General features: G+C 45.6%; 1 protein-coding gene across 1 annotated transcript; it reads left to right on the top strand.

Annotated features, from left to right (window-relative positions):
- The first annotated feature begins 836 nt into the window (after window positions 1-836).
- On the top strand, window positions 837-1,808 carry LOC142204254 (olfactory receptor 11L1-like). The gene has a single exon (XM_075275564.1). The coding sequence runs from the start codon at window positions 837-839 to the stop codon at window positions 1,806-1,808; it is 972 nt and encodes a 323-aa protein (XP_075131665.1).
- Window positions 1,809-16,840: the final 15,032 nt, after the last annotated feature.

Genomic DNA, 16,840 nt, shown 5'->3' with positions numbered 1-16,840 from the left:
TAAATATGATATGACATGTTTTGTAATGTCTTGGATGGTATATATATATATATATATATATATATATATATATATATATATATATATATATATATATATATATATATATATATATATATATATATACACACACACACACACACACACACAGTTCTATTTGATGTTTTGATACACTGTATTGGATTGTAAGGTTACATTTTAGAACTCATGGACAGATGTCTTCATCCAAGCTCATCTATGTGACTACGATAGTTAGCTTTCTATCTAATACATTACGTCTTATTGTTCTTATATTTGTGCACGGATCTGTAACCAGATTTTTTTTAGAAAATCTAAGAAAATTTATTTAATGGGGTTGTGCAGGCAAAAATGGACAACTTGTTTAGGTTTTAAATAGGCTGGGGGCAGTGAAAAATAAAAAAACAATCATGCTTACCTCTTTACGGTGCTCCGATGCCTCCCTGCTCGGTCCAGTCTTCTCTGTCCCATTCTCCGTGTGACAGAAGTCCCAACCACACGTGACCACTGAGGACTATAAGCAGCTTCAGATGAAATAAGGAAGAGACCGGTGAGAAGCGCCAGAGCAGAAGGACCGGGACATACCGGGAGGACACCGGAGCATCGAGGACAGACGAGTATGGGATTTCTTTTGTTTTTGTTTTTTTTGTTTGATTTTTTTCACCTCCCCTGGTTGCCTGGCCAACTTCTTGAATATTTGTTATTGTATTTCTATACAGAATGTGATAAATTGGGAGAATAAATCTCATCATCCAATTGACCCAATCCTTGTTCTTTCATTTTAGTGAACGGCAGAGGATAAATCTCGTCACTTACTTATGTCTGTCTTCATTTCCATCAAGAAACTCTTCCTTCTGAACATGCTGAGCAGCAATTCCAACACCGTGACTGAGTTTTGGCTTTTAGGATTTCACAATTTGCACAATTTTAAGATTTCTTTCTTCCTCCTCCTGCTGCTCATCTACTGTGTGACTCTATGTGGAAACCTCCTGATCATCCTGGTGGTGTCCTACAGCAGATCCCTCCACTCTCCCATGTACTTCTTCCTCACACATCTCTCCTTCTCAGATATCCTGCTTTCCTCCACCATTGTACCCCTTATGCTCCATATTGTGTTGTATGATGGGATTTTTGTATCTTTTATTGGCTGTTGGATACAATTTTTCTTTTTTACCACCTCGGAATCATTAGAATGTTTTTTCATGACGGTGATGTCCTATGACCGGTATCAGGCCATCTGTCACCCTCTACATTACTCCTCCGTCATGGACTTCGCATTCTGTATAAAATCTGTTCTCTTTTGTTGGTTTATGTCAGTTGTTGCTCTTATAAATTTTTCGGTATCTATGAGTTATTTGAGGTTCTGTGGACCGAACACCATTGACCATTACTTCTGTGATTTTCATCCCTTACTTGAACTTTCCTGCTCAGACACTTTCTTCATAAAACTAGAAGAGATGATAATGGCCATAGCATTTGGAATTTCTCCATGTATCATCATTGTGGTGTCCTATGTGTATATAATCCTCACTATCCTGAAGATCCCATCTGTAACTGGGAGACAGAAGACCTTCTCCACCTGCAGCTCTCACCTGGCCGTGGTCTCCTTATATTATGGGTCACTTCTCAGTATATACTTATTTCCAAGTAAGAAAAGTGTAAAGAAAATCCTGTCCCTGCTCTACACTGTAGTAACTCCTCTGCTCAATCCCATCATCTACAGCCTGAGTAATAGAGAGATTAAGCAAGCCTTTATAAAGATCAAGAGCAAAATGTTATATTTCCATTAAATCCATTTTCATGTGAAAGTTCTACTTTATTATTTACTCTTATAATGAAGTCTGGAGGAAGTTTACTTATCCCTTCTCACGTGATGCTCTGCATATGTGCAAATGCCATATATAAGTAGTGCATAGACAAGAAGATCATCTCAGACAAAAAAAAAAAAAATCCTTCCCCATCCTTACCTCCTCAGCTTTATTTTAGTATTCCTACAACTCTTCGATCTCCAAGTCACTGCATCATACAGAACACAGTTCTAAAATAAAGCAATATAAATTCAACCAATAGTTAAAGGGCTATAAATAGAGAATCAAGAAATTGCACAGGCAAATTAGTCAGGGGGCAATCTGTGTTCTTCCTGTTTACACAGATAGGATACTTAATCCCTTCATTGACAGTAATCTCTTTTTTGTTCTGTCTGTTGTGCAATAGAGTAGTTTCATCTGTATAAACATTGCTTAAAGATACATTTTAATGACTGTATAATCATTTTAGGGATATGTGTTTGTTAAGGACCTTTTTGGTGAGAGCTTATATTTGTTACATTTTGACTGTAATTTCATGTTTTCTTCTTTCTTTGGTAACCAATAGAGATGAGCGAACAGTGTTCTATCGAACTCATGTTCTATCGGATATTAGGCTGTTCGGCATGTTCGAATCGAATCGAACACCGCGTGGTAAAGTGCGCCATTACTCGATTCCCCTCCCACCTTCCCTGGCGCCTTTTTTGCTCCAATAACAGCGCAGGGTAGGTGGGACAGGAACTACGACACCGGTGACGTTGAAAAAAGTAGGCAAAACCCATTGGCTGCCGAAAACATGTGACCTCTAATTTAAAAGAACAGCGCCGCCCAGCTTCGCGTCATTCTGAGCTTGCAATTCACCGGGGACGGAGTTTTCCGTCCAGTTAGCTAGGGCTTAGATTCTGGGTAGGCAGGGACAGGCTAGGATAGGAAGGAGAAGACAACCAACAGCTCTTATAAGAGCTAAATTCCAGGGAGAAGCTTGTCAGTGTAACGTGGCACTGACGGGCTCAATCGCCGCAACCCAGCTTTCCCAGGATCCTGAATGGAATACACTGTCAGTGTATTCCCGTATACCCGATATATACCCCCGATACCCGTTCCAATGGTGTGCCCCCCCACCTTCACCCCAGAAATACCCTGCAAGTCCCCTAGCAATAGAATTGGGGCTATATACACCCACTATTTTTGCTACTGCCATATAGTGCCATTGTCTCACTGGGAATTCAAAGAATATATTGGGCTTACATATAACTTCAATTCCAGGGAGAAGCTTGTCAGTGTAACGTGGCACTGACGGGCTCAATCACCGCAACCCAGCTTTCCCAGGATCCTGAATGGAACACACTGACAGTGTATTCCCGTATACCCCATATATACACCCCAAATCCCCGTTCCAACGGTGTGCCCCCCCACCTTCACCTCAGAAATACCCTGCAAGTCCCCTAGCAATAGAATTGGGGCTATATACACCCACAATTTTTGCTACTGCTATATAGTGCCATTGTCTGACTGGGAATTCAAAGAATATATGGGGGTTACATGCACCCACAATTTTTACTACTGGTATATAGTGCCATTGTCTCACTGGGAATTCAAAGAATATATTGGGGTTATGTGCACCCACAATTTTTACTACTGGTATACAGTGCCATTGTCTGACTGGAAATTCAAAGAATATATTGGGGTTACGTGCACCCACAATTTTTGCTACTGCTATATAGTGCCATTGTCTCACTGGAAATTCAAAGAATATATTGGGGTTATGTGCACCCACAATTTTTACTACTGGTATACAGTGCCATTGTCTGACTGGGAATTCAAAGAATATATGGGGGTTACGTGCACCCACAATTTTTGCTACTGCTATACAGTGCCATTGTCTCACTGGGAATTCAAAGAATATATTGGGGTTACAAATACCCTCATTTCTTGCTACTGCCATATAGTGCCAGTTTCTGACTGGTAATTCAAAGAATATATTGGGGTTACGTGCACCCACAATTTTTGCTACTGGTAGATAGTGCCATTGTCTCACTGGGAATTCCACAAATAATTTGGGGATTCATTCACCCTACATCTCAGGCTCTTGCCATATTCACCCAGGTTGTCAGTGCTGCACCAGCTCGTTCCCAGACAGCTCGGCCCGAAAAACACGTTACCTATAAAGAGGATTTGGACAATGAAGACAACATGTTCTAAATCTAATGTCTGCACCTTCTCCAGAATTAAAATAAAGGCAGTGTTTAACTTTCAAATAGCACTGCACAAAGGAAGAGCTTATCAGCTTGTCTCATGACATGCTACTGAAAAGTGTCATTTGTGTATCTTAATGTAAATATAGTTGTATAAGCTTTTTGGGTTTTAGGCACTGCCAAGTTATTTATTACCACCCGCTCCCTTATAATGATGATGACGCCAAAGTCACTGTGGGTGTTCAGAGCTCACAGCTTTGGGTGACATTTGTCTTGCTCTCTGTCGGTACCAGCTGTCTTTTTGGATACCGTAAAGTTATGTTGACTTTATTAACAGCTATAGAAGCTTTAGCCAGGTTGTGACGGTGTGTAACCCTAACAACACTAAGTGGGATACACATTAATAGTCAGTCTATGTACGCTAAACGTATCACTGAAGTAATTTTTTTTCCCTCTCCCCTAATATAAGAAAGGAACAGACATTAGACCTAGACCGGGGTTCGAGGCTTGTAAAAATCCAGTATTATTTGTTCTTCATGATGTGAAATATGTGTTGAAAAGCAACCCAAGATGAAGTCAGCCATGTGTGCCAGTGTGTTACTTGGCATGCCTTTGCTGGCCCCAACTGTAAGGGTCACTCTCCATTTCCTCCATTTTCCACTCCCCTTCACACCATTTGTGGTGAAGCAATGGGATGCACTGAAGTGCACCCTCTAGCCTCGTGTGGGATAGGGACATCAGATGCCACTCCAACCCCCTCGTCTTCCTCCGCCAGCCAACGGTGCGAAGATGAGAGGAGTGTGCTCTGAATGTTTTCTGCCTAGCAGAGGCTAGTTCTCACTTACGAAAATGGCCCCACTTTGACCTGTATATCAGGCACAATGGTGTAGGTTTCAAAGAAACATGGCACCAACAAGTTGGAAAACATGGGCCATGCGTGGACCATGTTTGAGTCTGGCAAGCTCCAGATCTGCTACCAGGTTCCAGCCATTATCACAGGCGCAAAAATGCCAGGCCCCAGGTGTAGCAGGGAAAAAAAAAATGCCATCTCAGCCAGGATGGCATCTCTGACCTCGGAGGCACTGTGCTGTCTGTCCCCCAAGCTGATCAGTTTCAGCACGGCCTGCTGACATCTCCCCATGCCAGTGTTACAGTGTTTTCCGCTAGTAGCTGGGGTGAAGGTTGCAGCTTCGTAGGGTTTCAGTCTACTCCTGCCATGAATTTTGGCCTGGGAGAGGAGATAGGCCACCCCAGTTTGCACCCGGGGAACAGACTCCACCACATTCACCCTGCCTGTCATTAAAAATAAGCACTGCAGCATCCCTGACCACAGGCGCTTGTCCAAGTGTCGATGGTCAAGTGGACCTTGCAGCAAAGCGCAGAGCTCTGGGCCCGACTGATGTTATGGGACACATGCAGGCGCAAGGCAGAGACAGCACGCCAAGAGAAGTAGTAACGGCTAGGCCCAGCATAGGGAGGTGCCCCAGCTGCCATCTGCTGACGGAAGGCCTGGGTCTCCAGAAGCATAAACAAACACCAACATCTCCAGGGCCAGCAGTTTATCGATGAGGCTGTTAAAGGCTTGGGCATGGGGGTGGGTTGTGTTGTACTTCTGCCTGCAATGAAAAGCTTGGGAAATGTGGAGTGGCTGGGAAGAGGCGCATGATGGTGCAGGCCAAAAGGGCGCATGAGGGTGAACTCCCCAATGTGTCAGAGATAGGTGTGTAGGTGTCCTTGCATCATATACTTGCACCATATTTGGCTTTGGAAGTTAATTTTGTGACAAAAAGTGGTTAAGACAGCGATCCCTCAGCTACTCCCGTTACACTGTCTATGGAAGTTACCATCTGTGGAAGTGGACCACCATTTCTAAGATCCCAAAGGAAGCAGGCAAGAGATGTGCAGTTCAGAAAAAAAGATGAGAAAATAAGTGTAGGCTGTAGAGCACAGAGGGATCGGAGAGGACAGAGCTGGTGTCGGCCAGGTATTCCCACAACATGCGCCTATACTTGTCCCTCCTGGTGACACTAGGCCCCTGAGTGGCAGTAATTTGTCCAGGGGGGCCATTAACGTGTTCCAGACCTAGGAATAAGTCTTCCAACAGGGTAGAGTTTTGCATGCCTTTGCTTCTACCCACTGTTTTTGCTGCTTAGCTTCCCTCCACATCTACACTGCTTTCACCCCTAAACATTACCCCAGTTTATGCCTTTGTTTCTACCCTGTTTTTTTTGTTGAATTAGCTTCCCTCCACATCTACACTGCTTTAGCCCCTAAACATCACCCCAGTTTATGCCTTTGCTTCTACCCTTTTTTTTGTTGAATTAGCTTCCCTCCACATCTACACTGCTTTAGCCCCTAAACATCACCCCAGTTTATGCCTTTGCTTCTACCCAGGTTTTTTGTTGATTTAGCTTCCCTCTACATCTACACTGCTTTAGCCCCTAGACATCACCCCTGTCCATGTGGGGTCGGTGGCCTCGTCATCCACCAACTCCTCTTCCAATTGCGCACTGCCCCCTTACTGCAAACCGCACATGACCACAGCTTGCCTTGATGGCAACTGTGTCTCATGATCCCCACTTAGGTCCAGACAAGTCGGTGGCGGGTCCAAAACCCCAAAATTGGAAGGAAATGGCAGATGCTGCAGTATTTCTAACACCTGTTCCTGGTGCTCGGGCCTGGTCTGTGTTGTACCCTGCACCCTGCTTAACGCAGCTGCCATATCCGAAGTTGTGCTGAGCGCATGCTAATGTTTCGTGTCCAGTGCAATGGATGGGATGGGATTTCACATAAGTCTGCCACCCATGGCCACTCATGGTTGAGCAACTGAGGGAGTTGACTTTGACGAACCCGAGGGTTTTGGAGTTGGAACTACATCAAAGGTCTGTGCTGCTCACACACTCTGCTCAACACTTGATATGTTTAGTGCCAGCAATGTGGAGACGTCGCACAACAGCCGTTGTTCCAGCAGGTACAGGCGTTGTAGGAGTGCATAGAGGCTAGCAGCGGCAACTATAGACTTTAAAAACTATCCGCACAAGCGTCACACTTTCACCAGTAGCTCAGGAACATTGGGGTACCTTTTTCAAAAGATTAGCAGCAATAAGTTAAAAACGTGGCCCAGGCATGGAATATGTTGCAGGCTGCCAAGCTACAGAGCCAATCCCAGGTTACGGCCATTATCACACATGACAACATGCCTGGGCCCAGGTGCAGTGGCAAAAACCACATTGCCGTCTCATCGAGGATGGCATGACTCACTTTGTAGGCAGTGTGCTGTCTGGCCCCCAAGCTGATGAGCTTCAGCACGGCCCGCTGACGTCTCCCCACACCAGTGTTGCAGCGTTTCCAGCTCGTAGCTGGGGTCAATTTAACAGCGGAGGAGGGTGGTGTTTCAGCCCTCCTCCCAGGAATGTTGTGTGGGGAGACAAGTCAGGCCACCACATTTTGCGACCCGGTCCACGCCTCAACTACATTCAACCACTGTGCCCAAATTGAAAGTTAGCGTCCCTGTCCGCATGCACTTGTCCATTCGTAACTGGTCACATGGAACTTTAGGGCTAAGCGCTGAATTTAGGGACCGCCTCATGTTTGGGGGAAAGTGCTGGTGTGGATGGCACAGTGCGGTGGCGCAGTAGACACTCTGCCCAAAAAGGGCAGACTGTCCCCCAGCCGGGATTCCAACATCTCCTGGGCCAGATTTCTTGAGATGAGGCCGTTGAAGCCTTGGGCATGTGGGTGGGTTGCGCTGTACTTTAGCATGAAATGAAAGGCTTGGGAGATGGGGAGTTGCTGGGAAGAGGCGCATGATGGCGCGGGCAAAAGGAGAAATGGCAGGAAAAGGTGAGGATAAGGGTGAACTCCCCAAAGTGTCAGAGGCAGATGTGGAGGTGTCCTGGCTGCTGGTCTGGACTGCAGCGCCAGCCCTGTCAACAGTGGGAGAGGCAGTGGCCGCCAGGCCAAACGACAATTATCCTGTGCTTGCTCTCACCCACTGAGCCCAGGGCTTGCCTTCCAAATGATGGCACCCGCAAGAGGTGGTGAGATTCCTCTCCGCAGATCTCCAACCCATCTTGGACTTGCAAATTGCACTAAATTTGTCATGTAACTGACATGTATATGATGAGTCTATCCATTGTCTGTTCATTTTGGTGAAAGTCAGCCTGTCAGCTGACAGACAGCTGTGCTTGTCAGTGATGATGCCACCGGCTGCTTGTACCCCCAGTTTTTGCTGCTTAGCTTGCCTCCACATCCACACTGCTTTTGCCCCTACACATCACCCCTATCCATGCCTGTGCCTCTAGCCATAAGTCTGCCACCCATGGAAACTCATGGTGCAGAAAGTGAGGGAGCTGACTCTGAGGAACCCTTGGGTTTTGTAGCTGGTACTCCATCAAAGGTCTCTGCTGCTCACACACCCTGCTGAACATACGGTATCTAGGGTTAGAGCGTGTGGTGACCTCGCACAACAGTAGGTGCTTCAGGCAGATGTAGGCCTTGCTGGAGTGTATTGCGGCTAGCTCCAGGTACTGTAGACTTGGGAAAGTGGGTGTCCAAGTGCCGCACTTTCACCCTTAGCTCAGCTAATTTGGGGTATGTTTTTAAAAATCATTGCACCACTACATTGAACACGTGGGCCAGGCATGGAACGTGTTGGAGGCTGGCAAGCTCCAGAGCCCTCCAACAAGACAAAAAAGCATGGCCCCAGGGGCAGCGGGGATAAACAAATTGCCATCTCATCCAGGATGGCATCCCTGACCTCAGAGGCAGTGTGCTGTCCGTCTCCCAAGCTGATGAGCTTCAGCCCAGCCTGCTGACGTCTCCCCACACCAGTGTTGCAGCGTTTTCAGCTCGTAGCTGGGGTCAATCTAACAGCGGAGGAGGAGGAGGGTGGTGTTTCAGCCCTCCTCCCAGGAATGTTTTGTGAGACAAGTCAGGAAAATTTTTGAAACGGGAGAGTTTTGCATCTTTGCCCTTGCTGCCTATGGACATCCCTTTGCCTCTAGCCACCATTTTCCCTGCTTTGCTTGCCTTCACATCCACACTGCTTTTGCCCCTAGACATCACCCCAGTCCATGCCTTAGCTTGTACCCCCAGTTTTTCCTGCTTAGCTTGCCTCCACATCCACACTGCTTTTGCCCCTAGACATCACCCCAGTCCATGCCTTAGCTTGTACCCTCAGTTTTTCCTGCTTAGCTTGCTTCCACATCCACACTGCTTTTGCCCCTAGACATCACCCCAGTCCATGCCTTAGCTTGTACCCCCAGTTTTTCCTGCTTAGCTTGCCTCCACATCCACACTGCTTTTGCCCCTAGACATCACCCCAGTCCATGCCTTAGCTTGTACCCCCAGTTTTTCCTGCTTAGCTTGCCTCCACATCCACACTGCTTTTGCCCCTAGACATCACCCCAGTCCATGCCTTAGCTTGTACCCCCAGTTTTTCCTGCTTAGCTTGCCTCCACATCCACACTGCTTTTGCCCCTAGACATCATCCCTATCCATGCCTCTGCCCCTAGCCATAACTCTGCCACCCCTGGAAACTCATGGTGCAGAAACTTTGGTTGCTGACTTTGAGGAACCCTTGGGTTTTGTAGATGGAACTCCATCAAAGGTCTGTGCAGCTCACACACCCTGCTCAAGATATGGTATTGTAGGGTTTCAGCGTGTGTGAATGACGGACAACAGCCTGTGTTTGGACAGATGTAGGCCTTGATAGAGTGTTTTTAGGCTAGCAGCGACTCCTGTGCACTTGCAAAAGTGGGCGCACAAGCGCCGCATTTTCAACAGTAGCTTCGGTACATTTGGGTATGTTTTTAAAAAACTTTGCACCTCTAGGTTAGACGTGGGCCAAACATGGAACGTGTTGGAGGCTGGCAAGCTCCAGAGCCGCTACCAGGTTCCAGCCATTATCACAGGCGTAAAAATGCCAGGCCCCAGGTGTAGCAGGGAAAAAAAAATGCCATCTCAGCCAGGATGGCATCCCTGACCTCGGAGGCACTGTGCTGTCTGTCCCCCAAGCTGATGAGCTTCAGCACCGCCTGCTGACATCTCCCCACACCAGTGTTTTAGCGTTTGCCGCTAGTAGCTGTGGTGGAGGTTGCAGCGTCGTAGGGTTTCAGTCTACTCCTGCCATGAATTTTGGCCTGGGAGAGGAGATAGGCCACCCCAGTTTGCACCCGGGGAACAGACTCCACCACATTCACCCTGCCTGTCATTAAAGATAAGCACTGCAGCATCCCTGACCACAGGCGCTTGTCCAAGTGTCGGTGGTCAAGTGGACCTTGCAGCAAAGCGCGGAACTAAGGGCCCACCTGATGTTGAGTGACACGTGCTGGTGCAAGGCGGGGACGCCACACCGGGAGAAGTTGAGACGGCTAGGGACGGCATAGTGAGGTGCCACAGTTGCCATCAGGTCCGGGAAGGCGGGAGTTTCAACAAGCCGGAACGCCAACCTCTCCTGGGCCAGCAGTTTAGCGATGTTGGCGTTCTAGGCTTGCGTGGGTGGGTGGTTAGCGGTGTATTTCTGCCGGCGCTCCAATGTCTGAGAGATGGTGGGTTGTTGTAAAGAAGCGCCTGATGGTGCCTTTGATGGTGCAGGAGAAGGAGATAAGACAGAAACAGGGGAGGATGAGGGAGAAGTCAACAAAGTGGCGGAGGCAGATGAAGTGATGTCCTGGCTCGTCCTCTGGAGTGCATCGCCAGCACTGTGAGCAGAGGCAGTGGCATGAACGGCGGGCGACGTTTGTCCTGCCGTTGCTGCCTGCCACTGATTCCATTGCTTGGATTCCAAATGACGGTGCATTGAAGTGGTGGACAGGTTGCTCTTCTCAGGGCCCCTACTCGATTTCGAGAGGCAAATTGTGTAGACGACACTATATCTGTCCTCGGCGCATTCCTTGAAAAAACTCTACACCTTCAAGAAACGTGCCCTCGATGGGGGAGTTTTTCTGGGCTGGGTACAAAAGGGAACATCTTCGGACATTCCGGGTCTGGCCTGGCTTCGGCAAAGCAGCTGACCTCTGCCTCTGGACATGTCTCTGCCTCTAGCTACCCTTTTTGGTGCTGCACCTGCCTCAACATCCACACTACTTTCCCAGCTTGACATCTGCCTTGTCCAGGTGGGGTCAGTGTCCTCGTCGTCCACCACCTCCTCTTCCAACTCCTGTCTCGCCTCCTCCTCCTGCACAATGCGCATGTCAACTGGCTGCCCTGACAGCAACTGCGTCTCATCGTCGTCGATGAGGGTGGGTTGCTGGTCATCCGCCACCAAATCGACCGGAGATGGAATGGAGGAGACTCTAGTGTTTGAGCATCTGGACACAGATACTCGTCTGTTAGGTCCGTGGAATCGCGAAATGGAGGGGCAGGTTGCGGTACAGTCAAAGGAAGGGAGAACAGCTCTGGGGAGCAGGGACAGTTGGGGTTATTGTTCTGGGAAGATTGGGAATTTTGGGTGGAAGGAGGACAAGACTGTTGGGTAAGAGGAGGTAGAGGCTGCCTGGCTTGTGGACAATGTGCTTTAAGCGTTATCCGACAGCCATTGCAAGACCTGTTCCTGGTTCTCGGGCCTACTAATCTTTGTACCATTCAGCCTAGTTAATGTGGAACTTTTGTGCAAAGTGCAGAACTTAGGGCCCGCCTGATGTTAAGGGACACACGCTGGTACAAGGCTCAACTCACCCTAAGTGCCAAAAACACTGCTGGTGCAAGGCTCTACTCATGCCAAGGGCCTCAATCTCTGCTGGTAGCTCAGCTTAAGGTCCTGTAACTTTGTTTGGAAGGGCTCATGTTAAGGGCTAGAAAAGTGAATTTTGGAAGGTCTTACCACATCACACACACACACACACACACTCAAAATGACAGTTAAGGGTGAGGGCTTTTGGAATTCCCATTGCCTATTCCATTTGTGGTTGTCATGGGGAACGTGATTTAAAGGGGTGGTTGTTACTATTTGTTGAGCTTAAATTGGGGTTTGTGTCCATCCATTTGCGGAGTAAAGAAGGTTTCCAGGTATTTTCCCACTTTGATAGAGGTTTTTTTGAATGTGGAAAGTGTGTAGTTGTTAGGCTGTGATGTTGGGGTAATAGAGGGTCTTTGGTGTGTTAGATGCCCCCAGACATGCTTCCCCTGCTGTCCCAGTGTCATTCCAGAGGTGTTGGTATCATTTCCTGGGGTGTCATAGTGGACTTGGTGACCCTCCAGACACAGATTTGGGTTTCCCCCTTAACGAGTATCTGTTCCCCATAGACTATAATGGGGTTCGAAACCCGTTCGAACACACGAACATTGAGCGGCTGTTCGAATCGAATTTCGAACCTCGAACATTTTAGTGTTTGTTCATCTCTAGTAATCAAATATAGATTGTGATGGAGAGTTGTGTATGTGAAAAATAATCACTGCTTTACCAATTGTTGGATGTGTAAGTGTGAATGTGCACACAATATTGCAGCCTCCACTAATTAAAAAAAAAAAAAAAAAACTCCATTATTTTATTACTTTTTTTTGTATATTGTTCTCCAAATACAGTGTAACCTGCACTATTCTAAAAAAAAAAAAAAAAAAAAAATACAGTAAAAATAACAAAAAAAAACTAGCATTATTTAACCCCTTAAAGACACCCTAAAAGTTCTTTATAGTCTAGGCCTCATTTTTCCAAATTAAAAGTTGTCATTTTATATGGCAATAACTTTGAAATGCTTTAACTTATAGAAAAGATTTTGTGTTTCTTTTTTCAGGACACATTGTACTTCCTTTTGGTATTATTATTGATCAATATTTTTGTATTCATTTATGAAAAAAATAGAAAACGATGGAAATTTGGAAAAATTGGAATTTTAAAAATACCAAATATTCTGCTTATCAGACAGATAGTCTTACCTCCCAAATACATGAATACATATTATCTACCATATCTGTGCTTTATATTGGATCATCTTTTAATGGTCCTCTAAGAAAGGTTCCTAAACAAATTTTTAGGTACAAGTTTAGTTCTGAAGGACATGATAAAAGCCTATATATTAGAAATCCCCATAAGTTACCCCATTTTCAAAACTACACCCCTCAAATAAATCAAAACAACATTTGGAAGGTTGTTAACCGTTTAAGCATTTCACAATAATTAAAACAATATGGAGGTGAAATTTAGATATTTCATTTTTTTTTTTCAATTATTTATTCATTTAGCCCTAAATTTAACACATGACAAAGGGTTAACCCTGTTGTTCTGTTCGCATTTGCTATACACTTGTACTGTTCCCGGGTCAATATGACCCGACCTATTAATTCTTGATTTTTAGCTACGCTAATTGATTTATTTGAATACTTTTTTCATTGAAATACTGTATGTGAACATGTTTGATCATAAACAAAAGAAAAATTTAAATTTAAACTTAATTATTATTATTATTTTTCATAAAAAGGTTACACAGGCTTTTTGCAATTATCTTTGATTGTTGACATTCTGCACACAAATAATAAAGAAGTTTTACATTACTATTACTAAAACATGAAATTTAAATTTTTGAAAACAAATTTTATAAATCAACAAATGAAAAATCATAAAAACTTCAACCATTTTAGAAAGAAAAAAGAAAAAACTGAACATGTTCATGCGTTTTTACATTGAGCACAATAATAAGACACATGTCCTTTACACAGATATTTTGAACATTCAGCACATGTCAGATTAGTCTTATTGTCACAGGTAGATGGACAGAAGCTCCATCTCTTCCTTGTTTTGCTGGTAGCTGTGCTGGTGGAGGCCGTGGATGTGGAGTCTCTTTCTTCAGCATGCTGGACACTTCTTACAATGGCTGCTGCTCCCTCACTTCTGGGGGTCACTTTTCTGCTCTCAATATATGGCCTCACCAGGGATTTTCCCAATTCCTCAAGAAATAATCTTCTTTTATGCAGCTTATTCCGGTTCCAATCGGGGTCGATTTCTCTCCATAAGACAAATGCATTGTATGCAGAAACGTCCAGTATGTTATAAAATAAAATCATTGGCCACCGATTGGTTTTGCGTTTGCATGTATATGTTGATATTACTTGGTCTAAAGTATCAACTGCTCCCTTTGTGGCATTATAATCCAAAGTAATGTCAGGCTTTCTGTCTTCTCTATCACTTACGGCATTGTCATGGTGCATTGTGCTCATGAGAATTACCTGTTTGTTTTTTTTCGGAACATAAGAAACAACAGTTGTATTTCCAGAAAAATAAAAAGTTGAACTGTCCACCTCTCTCTTGCTAAGGATACCTTGCGGTAGTTCAGGTTTGTTTTTTCTCATAGTACCCAGCATGGTAAGTTGTTTTTTCTTCAACATCTGGCCTAGTTGATAGGATGTAAAAAAGTTGTCACATGTGACATTTTGTCCTTTTAGACCATGAGTCAAATCTAGAACAACACGCATGCCCTGATTTTTTTCAGGTCTTTCATCAGGGGCTTTTCCTGTATACACTTGAACATTTAGAGCATATGAGCTTTTGCTGTCGCAAAGTGTCCAGATCTTGATGCCATATTTTGCTGGCTTACTTGGTATATATTGTCTGAATGGGCACCTACCTCGGAATGCCACCAGTTGCTCATCAACAGTTACATTTTCACCACTGTTATACAATTTTGATAATTAATTTTAGATAATTACTTGCTTACTGATAAGAAAAGTGAAACCACCACCATTTGGAGATGAAGAACACATAAAAAAAACATAACTTTTGCAGTCAGAAGTAATCAGAGACCTGTAGAACAGTATAAAATGCTATCGGGTCATATTGACCCGAACAGTACAAGTGTAACAATCAGCGTGTAGCAAAAAGTAAACAAAAAAACAGAACAAAAGCAAAAAAAAAACATGTAGAGCTCCACAAATGAGGAAAAGTCAAGGAACCACTAGTTTCAAATCCTCATTAAAAAAAATCTGCAGGGTCTCAAAAATCATTTCGGGTCATATTGACCCGAACAGAACAGCAGGGTTAAATGAGAAAATACATCTCACAGTTTGTTATACAATTTATCCTGAGTACAGAAATCCCCCACATGTGGGTGGAAACTGATGTTTGGGCAGACGGCAGGGCATGGAAGGGAAGGGGCGACACTGGGGGTATGAAAAACAGATTTTGCTGGAATAGTTTTCAGGTGCCATGTTGCATTTGCAGAGTCCATAGAGTACCAAAACAATGGAAACCCCCAAAAGTGACCCCACTTTGGAAACTATGCCCCTCACAGAATTAATCAATGGGTACAGGAAACATTTTCAACCTACAGCCGTTTTACAAATTTTATTAACATTGGGATGTGTAAAAGAAAAATTACTGAAATGTAATTTTATCCCCAAAGTTCCCCACCTTCAACTCCCTCCTCCGTCCTCCCGCCCCTCCTCCGACATCACTTATCTCAGTTGATGACTTTGACGTTTACTTTAAAACTAAAATTGACACCATCAGAGATAATCTTGCCCTATACCCCCGACAACCCCTCTACCTAACTACTCGCTGCTCCCCATCCCTGACCTGTTTCTCCCCCATCGCTGATGAAAAACTCTCCTCCCTAATCTCCAAATCCCACCTCACCTCCTGCGCATTTGAGCCGATCCAGTCACATCTCATCCCCAAACTCACTGAAGTCATTACTCCGGCCCTAACCCATCTCTTCAACTTATCCCTAGCCAATGGATCCTTCCCCTCAGCCTTCAAACATGCCACTGTCACTCCTATACTTAAGAAACCATCCCTTGACCCGTCCTCTCCTGCCAACTATCGTCCCACCTCACTGCTCCCGTACATCTCAAAACTACTTGAGCAGCACGTCCACTCCGAACTCTCCTCCTATCTCTCGTCCAACCTGCTCTTTGACAGACTACAGTCAGGCTTCAGACCCCGGCACTCCACTGACACTGCCCTAACAAAAGTCACCAATGACCTTCTAACTGCCAAAGCCAAGCGCCACTACTCTGTCCTCCTCCTCCTCGACCTCTCCTCTGCCTTTGACAAAGTTGACCACTCCCTCCTGTTAGAAATTCTCTCATCCCTTGGTATCTCAGACCTGGCCCATTCCTAGATCTCCTCATACCTCACCGACCGCACATTCAGCGTCTCCCACTCGCACACCACCTCTCACCACACCCTCTCTCCGCAGGTGTCCCCCAAGGATCCGTCCTTGGACCCCTCCTGTTCTCCATCTACACCCTTGGCCTGGGCCAACTCATAGAATCTCATGGCTTTCAGTACCACTCTTATGCCAACGACACCCAAATATACATCTCTGGACCAGACATTACCTCCCTGCTGGCCAGAGTTCCAGATTGTTTAGTGGTCGTAGCCTCCTTCCTCTCCTCCCGCTTTCTCAATCTCAACATGGAGAAAACGGAGTTCATCATTTTCACCCCATCCTGTATGGCCCCTCCACCCAACCCATCTATCAAAGTTAACGGAACCCCACTTACCCCTGTCCCACAGGACCAATGTCTTGGGATAACCCTGGACTCTGACCTATCCTTCAAGTCACACGTTCAAACCCTCAACACCTCCTGTCGCCTCCAGCTCAAGAACATCCATCAAATCCACTCCTTCCTCACCCCAGAAACTACCAAGATGCTCGTCCAGGCCCTCATAAACTCCCGCTTAGACTACACCCTTCTCCATTGATTCCCAGCGAACACCCTCGCCCCCCTCCAGTCCACCTTAAACTGCGCTGCTCGCTTAATCCACCTCACCCCCGATCCTCATCGGCTGCTCCCCTCTGCCAGTCCCTCCACTAGCTACCTATAGCCCAGCGAATTGAGTTCAAGCTATTAATATTAACATACAAAGCCATCCACAACCTG

The sequence above is a fragment of the Leptodactylus fuscus genome, chromosome 5, assembly GCF_031893055.1.
Source record: "Leptodactylus fuscus isolate aLepFus1 chromosome 5, aLepFus1.hap2, whole genome shotgun sequence".
Taxonomy (NCBI): domain Eukaryota; kingdom Metazoa; phylum Chordata; class Amphibia; order Anura; family Leptodactylidae; genus Leptodactylus; species Leptodactylus fuscus.
The sequence above is the reverse complement of the archived record's forward strand: the minus strand, read 5'-3'. Positions and strand labels throughout refer to the sequence as shown.

Coding starts and splice junctions, on each gene's coding strand:
- LOC142204254 (XM_075275564.1), top strand. CDS start 837: ATGTCTGTCTTCATTTCCATCAAGAAACTCTTCCTTCTGAACATGCTG.